General features: G+C 39.7%; 1 protein-coding gene across 3 annotated transcripts in view; it reads right to left on the reverse strand.

The window, feature by feature from the left end:
- tubgcp3 (tubulin, gamma complex associated protein 3) overlaps positions 1 to 15,740 on the reverse strand; it is a 191,645-nt gene that overhangs the window by 154,508 nt on the left and 21,397 nt on the right. For all 3 annotated transcript variants that reach the window (XR_004764538.1, XM_035411093.1, XM_035411092.1), the window contains exons 3-6: positions 12,778 to 12,845; positions 12,070 to 12,144; positions 11,321 to 11,523; positions 10,855 to 11,024 (exon numbers count right to left, since the gene is read on the reverse strand). Coding sequence is in view for 2 of the 3 variants with exons in the window: in XM_035411093.1 (XP_035266984.1) it covers positions 10,855 to 11,024; positions 11,321 to 11,523; positions 12,070 to 12,144; positions 12,778 to 12,845 (516 nt within the window). In the remaining variant the exon portion in view is untranslated. The remainder of the gene's footprint in view (positions 1 to 10,854; positions 11,025 to 11,320; positions 11,524 to 12,069; positions 12,145 to 12,777; positions 12,846 to 15,740) is intronic.

Genomic DNA, 15,740 nt, shown 5'->3' on the forward strand with positions numbered 1-15,740 from the left:
GCTATGGCAGTCAGGGAGGGAGAGGGGAGGGTTTAGGTCCATACAACCTAAATTGCACGTGAAACAAAGACGGGGAAAGGGATGACATGTTACAAAAGAATGTTTTATTTCACGAGTGGTACATCTATTTTTGTTGGATAATGGTTAAGTTATCTATTATTTCTGCTAATATGCGAGGTTTAAATTGTTCGTACAATTGTATTAGAAGCTTAGATATGCTGCGTCGGAGAGATATTGACATCGCACTTATTCACGAATCACACCTCCGTACAAACGATGTCAATCAGCTACAGAACAAATTTTATAGAGTTGTAGCATCCTCAAGTGACGGAACAAAAACTGTGATACTTATGAAAAGAGCACTCAATATAAAGATTGATCACGTCAGTCAGGACAAATCAGGACGACTCAGTTACATATGCACTAAACTACAAGGAGAAAAAATAGGTATCAGTGTATGCTCCCTCCGTATATAATCTGACTTTTTTTCCATGGTTACAAAACAAACTGTTAGCCTTGTCCGACTATGCATTGGTAATTGAAGCAGATAATAACGCTGTGTTTCATTTACAAAAAGATAGGTCCACGCAAACATTCTCTATACCACAACAAGCTTCTATTGCTTTAAACAACTTTACTAACGACTTTGGTTTATCTGATGTATGGCGTCTCCAGAACACTAGCAAGGGTTATACATGTTTTTCAAGTTATCATAAGACCTTCTCCAGAATTGACCACATATTGTGCTCACATAAAATAACTAGTGCTTTTACACAAATACAAATTCTACCAGCTTTACTTACTGCTCACAACTTCTTACAGGTTAATTTAGAGATCTTACCTAGAATTTAAAAATCTCCCAGATGGCAATTTAACACCTCACTTTTACAGAACGCAGATTATATTTCTCAAATGAAAACAGGCCTAGAATAATTTATCAGTTTCAATAATGGATCAGTTCATGACCCTGCTATAATTTGGCAAGTAATAAAAGGATTTATTAGAGATCGCACTACATCTTTTTCGGTTCACCTATGAAAAAATTGAAATGCTAAAATTTGTGAACTGGAGAAACAGTGTGCATTGCTTGAAGAACAGTTGAAGCATAACTACTCTGATAAACTGAAACATAATTTACAGCTAGTTAGGATTGAGTTGAATGATTTGCTACAAAGGAGAACTGAATTCATAATGCATAGGGTTAGACAAAAATATTACTTTAATGGAAGCAGACCTAGCAGATTACTTGCCCTAGAGCTTTAGCACACTGAATCTCATGCCCATATTGATCATATAAATGATCCTACTAAAGGTCTGGTTTCAACTTTTCATGCTTTTTTCCAAAAATGATATGATCCTACGTTTGAATTAGACACAAGTAAGTACAATAAATGTATTAAAAATATACACCTACCAAAGCTAAACGAAATGGACTCACAAAGTCTAGATGAACCTATATCTCTCTGTGAGCTTGAATCAGCACTGAAGTGCATTAATAAAGGAAAAACTCCTGGGCCAGATGGTATCCCCTCTGAATTTTTACTCCACTTTTGGGATATACTAGGACAATTTTTATTAAACTCAATTAACTCAGCAATCAAGAAAGGCTCTTTCCTTAAAGACAACAGCGCTAATCTCATTAATACCCAAGAAAGGAAAAGACTTCTCTGAATGTGCCAATTTCCGCCCAATTTCTTTGATTGATTGTGACATTAAGTTGTATTCAAAAGTTTTAGCTCTGCGCCTAGAGAAATATATTGACAAGCTTATCCATCCAGACCAGGCTGGTTTTATAAAAGGGAGATTTGCAGCAGATAATATGCGTCGCCTGTTCCATATTCTTGCTGAATCCAAAGACTCGGACACTCCTTGTGCAATATTGTCATTAAATGCAGAAAAGGCCTTTGATAGGCTCAAACACCAATATCTGTGGAGGGTACTGGAACAATTTGTATTAGGACAGAGATTCATTAAAATGATTCAGGTTATGTATAGTAATCCATCTGCCATTATTTCAACTAATGGTCTACACTCCAAACCGTTTCAAATATTCAAGGGGACAAGGCAAGGATGTCCGCTGTCTGCCATGTTATTTACACTCTCCTTAAAGCCATTAGCACAAAAGATAAGACAAAGTACACCTATATCCCCAGTCCAAATAAAATAATCTAAACACAAAATATCATTATACGCGGACGATATACTCTTGTATATCTCTGAGCCAGAAAAATCTATCCCAGTAGTTCTAGACCTATTCGATGAATTTAGTGACCTGTCCGGACACAAGATAAATTGGGGAAAATCAGCTATGGTGCAACTTAACGCACAATCAACCGTTTCTAATTTATCAGTTAATATTCCAATCAAAAAACAATTTACTTATCTTGGTATTGATATCCAGCCAGATGTAAATAACATTGTAAAAAGCAACTGTGAGAAGCTCTTCAGGGATATTGAAAGGGATTTAGAGAGATGGACAGTACTACCAGCTTCCCTTATGTCATGGATAGCAACTTTGAAAATGAATGTCTTACCTCGATTAGCCTAAGTTTTCTTTGTGCAATGATACCTCTACCTCCACAAATAGGTTATTGGCACAAAGTGGATGTCATGATACAAAAATACCTCTGGAACGGCGGTCATCCAAAGATTAAGCTTAGTAAATTGCAAATATTTAAAGAAAATGGTGGCTTGTCTGTTCCAGATTTTAAACTTTATTTCATGTCCTACCAATTACGAGCAATTCAAACATGGCTTAATCCGCATTCGTTAGCTCCGTGGAGAGATATAGAAGCAGAATTAGTAAAACCATATAGGCTTCAAGACATTTTGTTCTTGGGCCTTTTTTTTACAAAAATATGCATTGAACTTTGGGAATATTATCACTAGTACTATTTGCAATTTTAGAGGCACTGAAAAAAAAAAATTCTAACAAATGGCACATACATACCCCAATCTGGCGCAATTATAACATTAAATCAGGTAGTAGACCATTTATTTCAGAACAATGGACACAAAAGGGTATCAATAACTTTGCAGATATTTTTAATGATGAGGGACTTCTTAGTTTTGAGAATATGCAAAGATATTTTGACCTACCAGGGTCCTCCTTTACCTTAGACTCCGTACAGTCTTGAAGGCCTATGGGGTACCCTGGGGGGTTAAGCTGGAAAACCATTCCATTATTGGATGGTTGCGGAATAGCCCTTCAAGAGGCCTTGTGTCACTTATATATTCAAAACTTATTAATTGTACACACAAGAATTTAGCATACAGAACGAGACCTCACTCCAAATTCAGTTATAAACTGGGATACTGTATGGAAGAATATATTCCTTTCATCAAAGAACTGTAATCATCAACTGATCCATTTTAAAATTTGTCATAGAACTTACTGGACACCATACAGAAGATACGCTGTTAAAATTACCACAAGCCCAAACTGTACACTATGCTCTGGGAACACAGTTGGTACTTTTATGCATATGGTGTGGGAGTGTCCAGAAGTCCAGTCTTTCTGGGAAGGTATCACAGAAATGCTCTCAGATATTATCGGGAAAAAAATGGAATGGAAACTGGATTGTAATTTCAAATCTTGTATTTTTGAATCATAAATTAAAAGTTGATCACAAAAAAAAATCACTGGATTTGGAAAACACTGTCTCCTCCGCTACTTACCATCGTCCAGCCACCAGTCAATCCCTTACAGGTACCTTATGAAATGGCATGGAAATCTAAAGCTGCTTTTCCACCGCACGGTACCGGCTCAACTCGACTCGACTCTACTCGCTTTTGGTGCCAGGTACTTCGTTTTCCACTGCAGATAGTACACCCCATCAATGTAGCTGGTCGTCATATAGTGACGCCGCATGAAACGCGTTGCTCTGACCAATCAGTGGTCTGCAGTGTTTTCACGTCACCTTTTGGTATCGCCTCAGCTCGCTTGGAACCTCGACGGAAATGATTCCAAAAAAAGTACCAGGTACCAGGTACTATCCACAACTTTTGCCCAATGGAAAACCAAAAAAGTCAAGTAGAGTCGAGTCGAGCCCATAACATGCGGTTGACTTAAGTAGATAATATCATAAGCCTTGTTATAATCAAAACACTTGGTAGCTTCTTCAAATAATACCAGAAGGTTTGTCAGACGTGACCTTCCCTTTCGAAAACCATGCTGGCTATCCCTTAGGATGTTGCGATTTTCAAGAAATACTTCCAACGTCTCTCATGATAGATTCCAGTAATTTACATGTGATGCAAGTTAAACTGGCAGGTCTGTAGTTTAGGGCTGCAACAACGAATCGATTAAATTGATCAAATTTGATTATAAAAATAGTTGACAACGAAGAGAGAAGACAAAGCGTACCCCTAGCGGAGTCCAACACCCACTGTGAACAAGCTTGACTTAATGCTGAGAATGCAAACACAGCTTTCGCTCAGAGTATACAGGGACTGAATGGCACGCAACAGCGACCCCGGCACCCTATACTCCCGCAGCACCTCCCACAAGATACCCTGGGGCACACGGTCATATACCTTCGCCAAATCCACAAAACACATGTAGACTGGATAAGCAAACTCCCATGCCCCCTCAAATATCTGTGAGAGGGTAAAAAGCTGGTCTGTTGTTCCACAGCCTAGACGAAACCCGCATTGTTCCTCCTGAATCTGATGTTAAACTCTCGGCCGAAGCCTCCTTTCTAACACCTTGTCATAGACTTTTCCAGGGAGGCTGAGGAGTGCGATTCCCCGATAAATGGAACACACCCCCCGGTCCCCCTTCTTAAAAATGGGGACCACCACCCCGGTCTGCCACTCCTAAAGCACTGTTCCCGACTTCCACACGACATTGAGGATTTGTGTTAGCCAAGACACACCACCAACATCCAGAGCCTTTAACATTTCCAGACGAATCTCATCCATCCCTGGTGCTCTGCCACTGAGGAGCTCTTCAACTACCCCAGTGACTTCTGCCACAGAGATGGACTTTGATCCCCCGGATTGCTCCAGCTCCGGCTCCAAAAAGGAGGGCGTGTCTATCGGATTCAGGAGGTCCTCAAAGTGTTCCTTCCACCTTTCGACAATATCCCCAGTTGAGGTCAGAGTTTCACCATTCCTGCTGACAACAGCCTGAACGGTGTACCGCTTTCCCCTCCTGAGATTTTCCAGAACCACATTGGGGCCGACTGAAAGTCCTTCTCCAAGGCTTCTCCAAACTCCTCCCGATTTTGCTTCTGCCACTGCCGCAGCTGCAGCCTTTTTCGCCTGCCGGTCGGTACCTATCTGCTGAATCAGAGGTTCCCAGAGCCAACCAGGCCTGGAATGCCTCTTTCTTCAGCTTGACAGCCTCCCTCACCGCAGGAGTCCACCAGCAGGTCCTTGGGTTGCCACCAGATTTTGACCACAACCTCTAGAAGCAGCTTCCACAATAGAGGTTTTGAACAGGGTCCATTCAAACTCCATGTCCCCAACCTCCTCCAGGATACGGGAAAAGCTCTCTCGGAGGTGAAAGTTGAAATCATTCCGGACTGAGTCTTCCGCCAGGCATTCCCAGCAGACCCTCACTACACGTTTAGGCCTACCTGGTCTGTCTGGCAGCTTCCCCCACCATCTGATCAAACTTACCACCAGATGGTGATCAGTTGACAGCTCTGCTCCTCTCTTCCCCCGAGTGTCCAAAACAAATGGTCGCAGGTCTGATAAAACAACTATAAAGTCGATCATCGACCATTGGTCCAAGGTGTTCTGGTACCGTGTACACTTATGAACATCCTTGTTTTCGTTATGGACAAACCATGCACTAGCACAGAAGTCCAATAACATAACACTGCTCGGGTTCAGATCAGAGAAGCCGTTCCTCCCAATCACGTCCCTCCAAGTTTCCCAGCCATTGCCAGCGTGAGCATTGAAGTCTCCCAGTACGACAATGGAGTCTGTAAGCGGGACCTTTTCCAGCACCCGTCCCACCTTCTCCAAGAAGGTTGAATACTCTGAACTAGAGCCCGACCGATGCCAGATTTTTGGGTCCGATGCCGATCCCGATTTTGGAAAGTCCTAGCCCACCGATTACAGATGTTTTGACCGATATTTTGTCAACATTTTTAAATCAATTTGAAAAACTTTTTTTATTATATTTTATTAAAGTTTCTATATTTAAGAACATTTAACTTATAAGCAAACAAATAAAAATAAAAATAAACACACAAAGAACTTTTTAGATAAAAAGTAAAAGATGCTATTAAATTAAATATATATATTAACACCATCTTTAAGTGTGTGAAATCAAAATAACCCCACACCTTGCTTTTACTCCTTTCTTTTCCAGCCATCTATAAAAAATTAATTTAAAAAAATCTGTTTTCCAGTTTCAAACATGTATTTTTATGAATATTATTATTGTTGTTGTTGTTATTATTATTAATTTGTTATTATTTCTTAGCATCTATTCTCAGTACATTAATTATATTTTCTTATTTTATTCCTACTACATGATCTCAAAGAGTAAGACTATCTAGCGAGCGTCCCTGTCCATAAGAATTTGGTGGTGAAAATAACTACAATGCGCTCTGACGCGTGACTAGATGACACACTCGCTCGCAATAACGCATTAGCTACTGACACAGCCTCATTATTTCTTATTATATATTCTCAGTAAGTTAAATGAATTATATTTTTTTAATTTTATTTCTACTACATGATCTCAAAGAGTAAGACATTATCTAGCGGAGCTAACGAGTGAATCAAGTGTAACGTTAGATGAAATACGTGAAAAAAACTACAATGCGCTTTCGTGCAGGTTACCCGCGCTAACTGTTGGTTGATTCACTTCTCCAACAGCAATCCTTCTCTCATGTTATCACGACAAAGCGAGATAACATGGCTTAAAAAGATCCAGTTAGAAGTGTTTTATCTGCGTTTTTACTGTCTGGTTAGCTTGCTACGATGACGCGTGACTAGATGACACACTCGCTTGCAATAACGCGTTGGCCATTGACACAGCATCATACAGTAGCTAATATCATTATCTCAGATAAAAAAACAAATGAGTGATGCATTCAATCACCATTTTATTTTGGCTGGTTATTTATTTGAGATACAGCGATGTCCTCTGGAAATGTAGATCCTACGCTGCTTATGTGCTCACTGCCACTTCATAAAGGCTTGCTAGCCAGCTAGCTTGCTAAAGTGAACCAAATATGTTAGCTAGCTCGCTCGCTTGATAATTAGGATTGATAAACATAGTGGTCGTATAAACGCATTTAATTAAAAAAACTTTCACTAAATATACATACCTTTATTGCGGCAATCGAATCTGTGCAGACAAGTCTTGCAGTGGAGAATACTGGATGAGGCACGAGTGACACGTCTTATTAGAGAAGTAGCGCGTCAGCTGCTGCAGTTCACACTTGTATTAGAGCCCCCTCTACTGGATAATTCTAGTAAATAGCAATTACGACGTTCGAACAGACAAGTACAGATAAATAATCATTGTTTTTTTTGTTTATTATACTTATAAAACATCGGGACACATCGGCGGCATAACTGCCGATCCCGATGTTGTCAAAAAAGTCAAATAATGGCCGATATACTGCATATAGTGCATAAGCGCAAATAACAGTCAAAGTTTTCCTCTGCCACATGCAGTCGCATCGAGGCAACCCTCGCGTCCACTGCAGTAAACTCCAACACTAATTCTACAATACATGATATGACTTGACCAATCATTCAGTCACAATAAATGATATGAGCAACATAATGCACTATATTGCAAATAAAAATGGAAGGTTTTAGCTTGCACCTTCCCAAAATTCCATCAATGATAAGATTGGGACTCTGACAGCACTGAAAACCAATAGATACATTTATGGGGTTCTGATCCATTGACGACATAATAGCCCTTACTGGTAGATTTTACGTGCTCATTTATGGCAGTTGGTTCTCTCAGAATTCTGACTGATAGCCAGGTAAATATTTTCGCTGGACACTAGATAAATCCCGCCTTATAACTTCAGTCCCAGCTCATTGGTGAATGGTTTAAATGGATTTAGAAAATAGACACTTCATGCTACAATCATGATAACGGCGATGAGTGTGCTGTGAAGTTTAGGTAGCAAACAACAAGACTGAATTCTTCTGATGTAATTTACATAGCAACTATATGCTCAGATAGCCTAGTTTCACTCACTATGGCCAAGCAGAATCGATAACGATTCAGAAAATACATAACTTTTAAAGATTTAATTCAATCTTCTACCGTGACTTTTGCCCTTTATTGAGGGTGTGATGGACAAGTTTGGTGCCGCTGTCTATAATCAAATGTTTTTCACATTTACCGTTCGATTGAGCAAGTACCATTCAAAGTACATTTTTATGGGTTAGTGCTGTCAGAATGTGCTAGTTACTTTACATTAACCTTGTACGGTGATCAATAAAGTCTAACAGCACAATACCACTTAATTCTTGTCACTTCTATCACCACTGTAATGACCTAAAATAAGGCGACAAACCTTTTCCGTGAGAAATGTATTGTTAAGCTCACGCGCATGCACTGCTGGCGACATTCTAAAGCTCTGTTTTGCCCTCCCTACCATTACCTCTGTGAGGGACATGTAATTCTTTGCCATAGTGTAGATGAAATACGTTTGAGGTCAAAAAAATTTTTTAAGTATCTGCAAGAAGCAACATCAGATTACAGTGCGTGCTACGTAATTAAGAAAGAAGCGAGGACAAAATGACATTTGGTGTAGTGCAACCAAATCCTGTGTTATGCAAGCATGTCAATCAGCCTGTAAAATCTCCAATCAGACATGCCATATCACATCTGGGTTTGACATCACTGCAAAAACTGGCCATCGCAATGAGTCACCCCGCCATGTAAGCGTTCCATCTAGTGGGTGAATCCTGAATCAATTTCAGTGGGATTTTTGCAGTCAGCATTTTGCATTGCTTTTGCTTTAAAGCAGTGGTCGCCAGTTTTCTTTTATGAAATGCCCCACCAGCAGTCTCGCTCCAGCCACTGCTGAGTACAGCCACTGCTAAGTTTTGCACACCCTCAGAACAGTGTTGAATGCAAAGATTCAGTGTATGCCCTGCACATCTCACAGAAAACATGCCTCTCTGACATGCATGTGCAGCAACTTTCAGTAATGAAATGACCTTGTTGTGAATTCTTCACGTTACAGAGACTGTGTGGCTTATATCGTATATTGTTATCGGCTACGCCAATTACGTACGACAATTACGTAAGTTATGCATCATTATCCTCAGAGACATTCGCGAAGAATTTTCGTGCCTTCCTTTCATTACGGCGGTTGCCTGTACAGAAGTCAGAGACAATGTTAGTTTTGGACTCTATATATACCTATTATTGCGGCAGATTAAGCTCTTCTTAAGTTGTTTTCAGTTCGTAATAATGAGTACCGCATGTTAAGTATACTTATCTGGGGTTAATTTGGTTAAGATGGACGTTATTACTCAACTTAGAGCAAAGCTGCTATCAGTATTTGGCTAGTTAGTTAACTTCCTATTGTACATGTCCATGCATGTTTGTAGCGAATGTGTGGTACGATTTTTGGGGCTAAACATTATATTTAAAGGAAGAATAACTGCTTCTGTTTTATCACTGAATTGAGGAGGATGCTTATTTCATTTACACAGCATAAGAATTGTACATTTTATTTCAGTAATTGATAATTTGTGATTAACAGCTTATTCTTTGATGAGAGAAGATATTTAAGAGCTGTGATATTCGTGTACCATTTCTTTGTGCTTTATTTCAGAAACTATTATTGATATGTACAGTTTATAGCTGTCTGTAATTATTTTACCGTTTTACAACGGATTAAAGAAGTTGAACTCCACCTGGTGACTCAGTGCTCTCTAATAGGAGCCCTGTAGCGGCCAATACACATTATCCAGCTAGCTATATAGGGTTAAACCCCAACAGACCTGATACATGTTAGCTGCATCGTCGCAGACGCATGATACTACCTTGGAAAATCATATTCACCAACTGTACTGTTTATTTTCTCTGAAAAATCATTAACAGTGTGATGTTCCATTAGCTGCTTGTAGCAGCTAATGGAACACTGGTTCTGTTCACAGATATGCTTTTGGCATAGGCTAGCATCCATGCATGTGTGGTGATAGTTAGATAGAACCGCATTCTGTTAATTTGTGTGCAAGCTCTTGCTTTCAGGCCGTATGCATTTGAAAAACAGTCTCTCTACAAGGCGGCTGGTAACCTGGGGTAATGGTTTTGATCAATTTATTAAATGGCTCTCTATTGACTATGTTAACCCAGCCAGCACAACATCCCCAATTTTGTTTGTGATGCCTCTACCAAAATAAAATTACACTTAATGCTGTGTAGATTTGTTACTTGAGGATAGGAGCAAGGAAGGGTGCTATCTATTAAAGCGATCTTCTAAATTGGTAGTGTTACCTGGAAACAGCAGTTTCTTTTTACATTCGTTGCAAGACATACTTATCATCCTCCAACTTCTCAAAATCTTGCCACGCTTCAGGCAGAATTTGGAGAATGTAGCAGCACTCCAGGGTGACAGCACTCAGTCACGCTGTGGCTCAGGAGACCAATCACAACAGATTACATCATGTTATTAGGGAAAACTAGGAGTTTTCAGCCCTAAATATCTCTAGGCCCCTAGTATTGGTTCACTGATGAACATTCAATCAGAAAAAGCTCCTGATGTGCATGCGGGTGTGCATGTGTTTATGACCTACCCCTCTTTGGCTGAAATATTTAGGGTCTGGAATTACCTGATTAATCTGGCAACATCCAGTACAATCCCATCCCTGCAGACTAATGAACAGTTTCTAAAATCAGGTACATACCATTGCTGTCCCCATCTCTCTGTTGCCGCAGAGCAGACCTTGCAGATGTGATGACAGGTAGTAGCGGGCCCCGTGAGGTAGGTGCAAAAGAGGGGGAGGCAGTGGGGAGTAGGTTCCAGGCAAGGTGAGAACCCAGCGGCTGGCGGAGCGACTCCGCTGCAGTCTGGTGCCTGGTGATGGGAAACGCACGTTAGAGTCTGAGAACCACTATATTTAAATGCATTAACAGAAGCCAACAAACAGGCAACATTACAATGCATTTCACAGTTCTCTATTTTTAGTTATACCAACCGTATTAGTGTTTGTTTTGAAATTGTGTATATTAAAGTGTATGATTTTAGGAAGCACTTATTAATATGATTATATTCATTCTGTTTACAACAATTATCAGTTTTACTACCATTATTCTAAAAGGGTGTTAATTAGGAGCTGGTTAGTGATGGGGCGTGGAAGATAAACAACTCACCCTGCCAACAGAATCTGGGGCCCATTAAGACTGTACACCCCCAGGCTGCTGACCCCACTGGTGCCCATGCTATTGGGGTTCTGGGCAAGGCTAAATCGTTCAGGGTGGCTGAGCGACAGGCTCTGGGGGCGGGCACAGTAGAAGGGGGTGGAGTGAGCATCTCGGGGCAGGGCCTGAGCAATCAGTGCTCCAAAGCTGGCACCCTGCAGAGGACAAAACTGGGGGCATCAATGCCACTGTACCTGTGAGAAAGCTGCACCACCTGCACTGTTCCAATATATATTCAGCCAAACAGACATACAATATTTTTAAATGTGCGTTACAGAAATCATCCCCATTAAAGGCATCTGTGAATACATAATATGAAGTCATTTAAAAAAACAACATCATTCCATCAACAAATTTGATTGGTGTAATTACATTACTGGTAATGTACTGTACGTATTCACCAAAGCAGCAGAGCAGGGCATTTATAAGTGGTGTTGAATTGAGTTGAATTCATTTCAGGAAATGAATTAAAATTCAATTGGTTAAAAATAACAGGAGCACTTCAACTTTACTGAACATCAATTTTTACTGCATTACCTGAAATGCAATTTACCCCAATACTTGAGTGTTAAGTATTGAAGTAATATACAGGATATGAATTTTCTATTACAGATTCAAGGCTGGTTGATATAGCAATGTTTAATTGCTGTATAATGAAGATCTCATTGAAAGAGTATGAGAGGTGCGACTGGGTCAGGTACCCTGGATGGTTTTCGGGGGTCTTCACACAGACTGAGCAGCAGGTATAGGATTGACCATCTGTGCTTCAGTACACCCTGCACAGCAAACACAGAAAAATTAGGCCCAAAACATAACAGCATGGTTTTGTCACCGGTTTCTAAACTGTCCACACAAGTGCCATTCAATGAGCACACAAAGCCACTATTATAGTTATGACTCAAAATGAACTCCAGACTCTAAAATTCAATCCAAGACTTGATTCCTATCATTTTAATAGATTGCCATCAGACTCATATTCTGACTTGAAAAAATTATCTAATGTAAGCATCTGCTAATTTAATCGTAACTTTATGATACAAAGCTTGGGGAATGTACTACGAAGGCACTATTTGTGTAAATGTGGTAGAGCACATTAAAACACAGGCTATAGTGGTTCCAGTGGTTAGTGATTTGTGAGATAGAATTCCATGCAAATATCAGGTAGTATTTTATCACAGATTGTCATTTTGCATCATAGCTTGCAAGGTCACAGTGGAGGCAGAGACCTTTGGTATGTTGAAATCCAGGCTTGGGGCAGTGCGAGATACTCAAATTTTTTGGTAAATGACAAAGTGTGCCAGTTCTTGTCATAATGGGTTATGTTCCAGATTTAAAAAAAACAGACCTTAGTAGCAATTCCAACAAACCCTCATTATAACATGTCAGCTGTGCTGAGGCAATGCCCTGACCTGTGTCTGGAGCTTCCTGTGCAGCTCAGAGAACAAGGCAGCATCTGCCTCCCTCCTCTGCTTCAGAACTGAAAAGCCATGGAGAAAAGCGTAAGCATGACAGTAAAGTAGAGCCTCAAACCCACCTTCACCCCACCTTTGCTAAACACATAAACCAGCTGCTTGTATGTCCATTATTTCAGCTTGGATCGAAAAAGGTGTCATTAAAGTAGATTCATAAATAAAGCAGAGGTCTGCAACCCGACCCAAGCCCAACAGGACCCAACAAAGTATCTGGTTACGGGCCGAGTTTGGGACATTTTTTCCCCTCACATACACCTTCAGGCTCAGTCCAGGGTTCGGGTTTGTATCTTTATAAATGAAAAGGAATTACAATTTATGTTTTAAATGTGTTTTTATTTGAAGAAATAAACTTTTCCACTCATTTTGTGCACACACACTCTTTGTACTACATGTGTGTGAGCCTCTAACTACGCAGTGGACGAAATGAAAAATTTGTAAAGGGAGAACTTCTGCAAATCCCAAATGAAATGGAAACGGCTTCGTTGTGGATATATGACGTTGTTGCGACAAGAGACAAAAAGCTCACTGGTCATGTACAGTGTAGGGCTTGCAATGCTGTTTTTACCTATGAAAGCAAGACCCATCCCACCAAACTTAAAGAAACTTTGTTGGAAACAAAGGAACTTGTGAGATATGTAAATCAAACGAGTCTGGTAAGCCAGCTGACAAAAACTGGGTGTACAGTGCTCGATCATTACTACAACAGTAAGACAAACTAGAACGTAAAGTTAATGAATGAACATTAGGGTGGGTTATTTAAGCTGTTGTTTAGCTGTTACCTGATGAAGAAGTAAGAGCTGTAGCATCTTAAAACATTACAAACCTTATGACCATTATTGTAAGGATTAATTGAGTTGACAAGCTATAAGCAGGATAAATCAGGCAAAGGTTTGTAATAATATCAGTATTACTATTATTAGCAGTAGTAGTAGTATTTATTGTATTATTGACGTGCTGTTATTATTACATAATTACTGATGTATTCTTTTTCATCGTACTCTTCTGTAATAATAATAATAATAACAACAATAAATTCACTTTGTGGAATACAGTCTAGCTATAAAATTCAGCCAAGACAACACATTTCCAAACGTTGACTGAAATAGATTGGAAGATGTATTTGTTTCATAGCTGCAACATGTCTAGATAGTCTAGCCATGCAAATATCTTAGTTACACCACGTTACATATAGCAAAGCATTTTTGGGGTTAGGGGTGCAATATTTATCGTTTGGAAATATTAACGTTGGGTAGTTATTTAGGCTAGATTACAACGACTGCCGACTGGCTGCCGCTAGCCTATATCTTTCCCAGAACGTCAGCCGTCTGGATACAATACAAAGTACGCGAAGAGGACAACAAAGGTGTTTTTGATCAACCTTATTAGTTCTGATAGTATGTTACACAGCTGCTTCATTGTTTTGGCTTTTTAGACATTTTTTTCCTCCAAGCCAGTACAGATGGAATCTGCAGACCTTTTTTCAGGTTTTTTGTGCTGTTTCAGGAGGAAAATGTGTCAAAATCTGTGGGGTGAAATGTGGTTAAAGTGCAAATTCTAACCTTTTATTAAAGGGTATTTTTTACACATTTTGGTTTCACAATAGAGAAATAACAGCACTTTTTACAGTCTCCCCATTTCATGGCACCATAATGTTTGGGACAAATGGCTTCACGGGTGTTTCTGATTAGTCAGGTGTGTTCAATTGTTTCCTTAATGCAGGTATAAGAGAGCTTTCAGTATCTAGCCTTGATTCTAGGCTTTTGATTGCCTTTGGAGTCTATTATAGGCATTTGTAAACATAAAGACCAGTGTTGTGATAATGATAATGAAGGAAGGCTTCATTATCATTCAGAAGGAGGCTGAGAAATAAGACAAAAACAGAGACATAGGCCAAACCTTATTGCTTATCGAATTAACTGTTTGGAACATCATTCATAAGAAGGAGAGCACTGATGAGCTCAGTAATCACCTGGTAGGCTAAGCAAGACCTCTCCAGTTGATGGCCAAATAATTCTCACCATAATAAAGAAGAAAAAAAAAACCTGTCAGACGGAGCAGAAACACTCTTCAGGAGGTAGGCATGGATGTGTCAGTGACTACTACAGAAGACTCCAGAACAGAACTAAAAAGGCTACACTGCAAGATGGAAACCACTACTCTGCAGCAAAAACAGGATGGCCAGGGTTCAGTTTGGCAAGAAGCAAAATAATAAGAGCCAGCCGTGTGGAACAAGTGTGTCGAAAACCCTAGAGAGAAGTACCGTTCCAAGTGCAGGGACAACCGCATAGTTCAACTTGGACCCTGTAGGTTAAACTGATTAACAGTAACACAAACAAGAACAGCAACACAGCAGTCTATGCAAAAATACAAGCAATAGTTCAGACTAGTTAAGTCACCTACGAAACAACTACCTAGTTACAACCCTAAGCTTACAGTCAATTTACAGATTAAATTGAGAATACGATTTCTCTCAGCATAATGACGAATTTAAAGACTAAACGAACTCACCCGATATTGTCTTCAAATGGATCCATGCCAAAGAAAAGTAATGATTCATCCTCTCAAAGCTTTTACTAACAAACTTTTAGTAGCAAAAAACGAAATATCAACTCGCCACCCCTGCTACCTGCACTCGGAGTACCGTATTATTTATTTAGACATTGGCAGAGTACAGCATAAATTGCGTCTTTTGTTTATATTCAATATTAGAAATTGCAGCGAGAAACTGCAGCTGTAGACACAAGATAGTTTGTTATGTTATGGTAGCAACGGAACAAAGCGGACTATATATGTATTGCCATCATTGTTTTATTATACCAGCGTGTTTTCGTGCGTGTGCACAGAAACTCAAAACCTACCAATAAAATGGTTTAGCTATTTCTCAGCATAATGACAGATTT

Source organism: Anguilla anguilla, chromosome 3 (genome assembly GCF_013347855.1).
Source record: "Anguilla anguilla isolate fAngAng1 chromosome 3, fAngAng1.pri, whole genome shotgun sequence".
Classification (NCBI taxonomy): domain Eukaryota; kingdom Metazoa; phylum Chordata; class Actinopteri; order Anguilliformes; family Anguillidae; genus Anguilla; species Anguilla anguilla.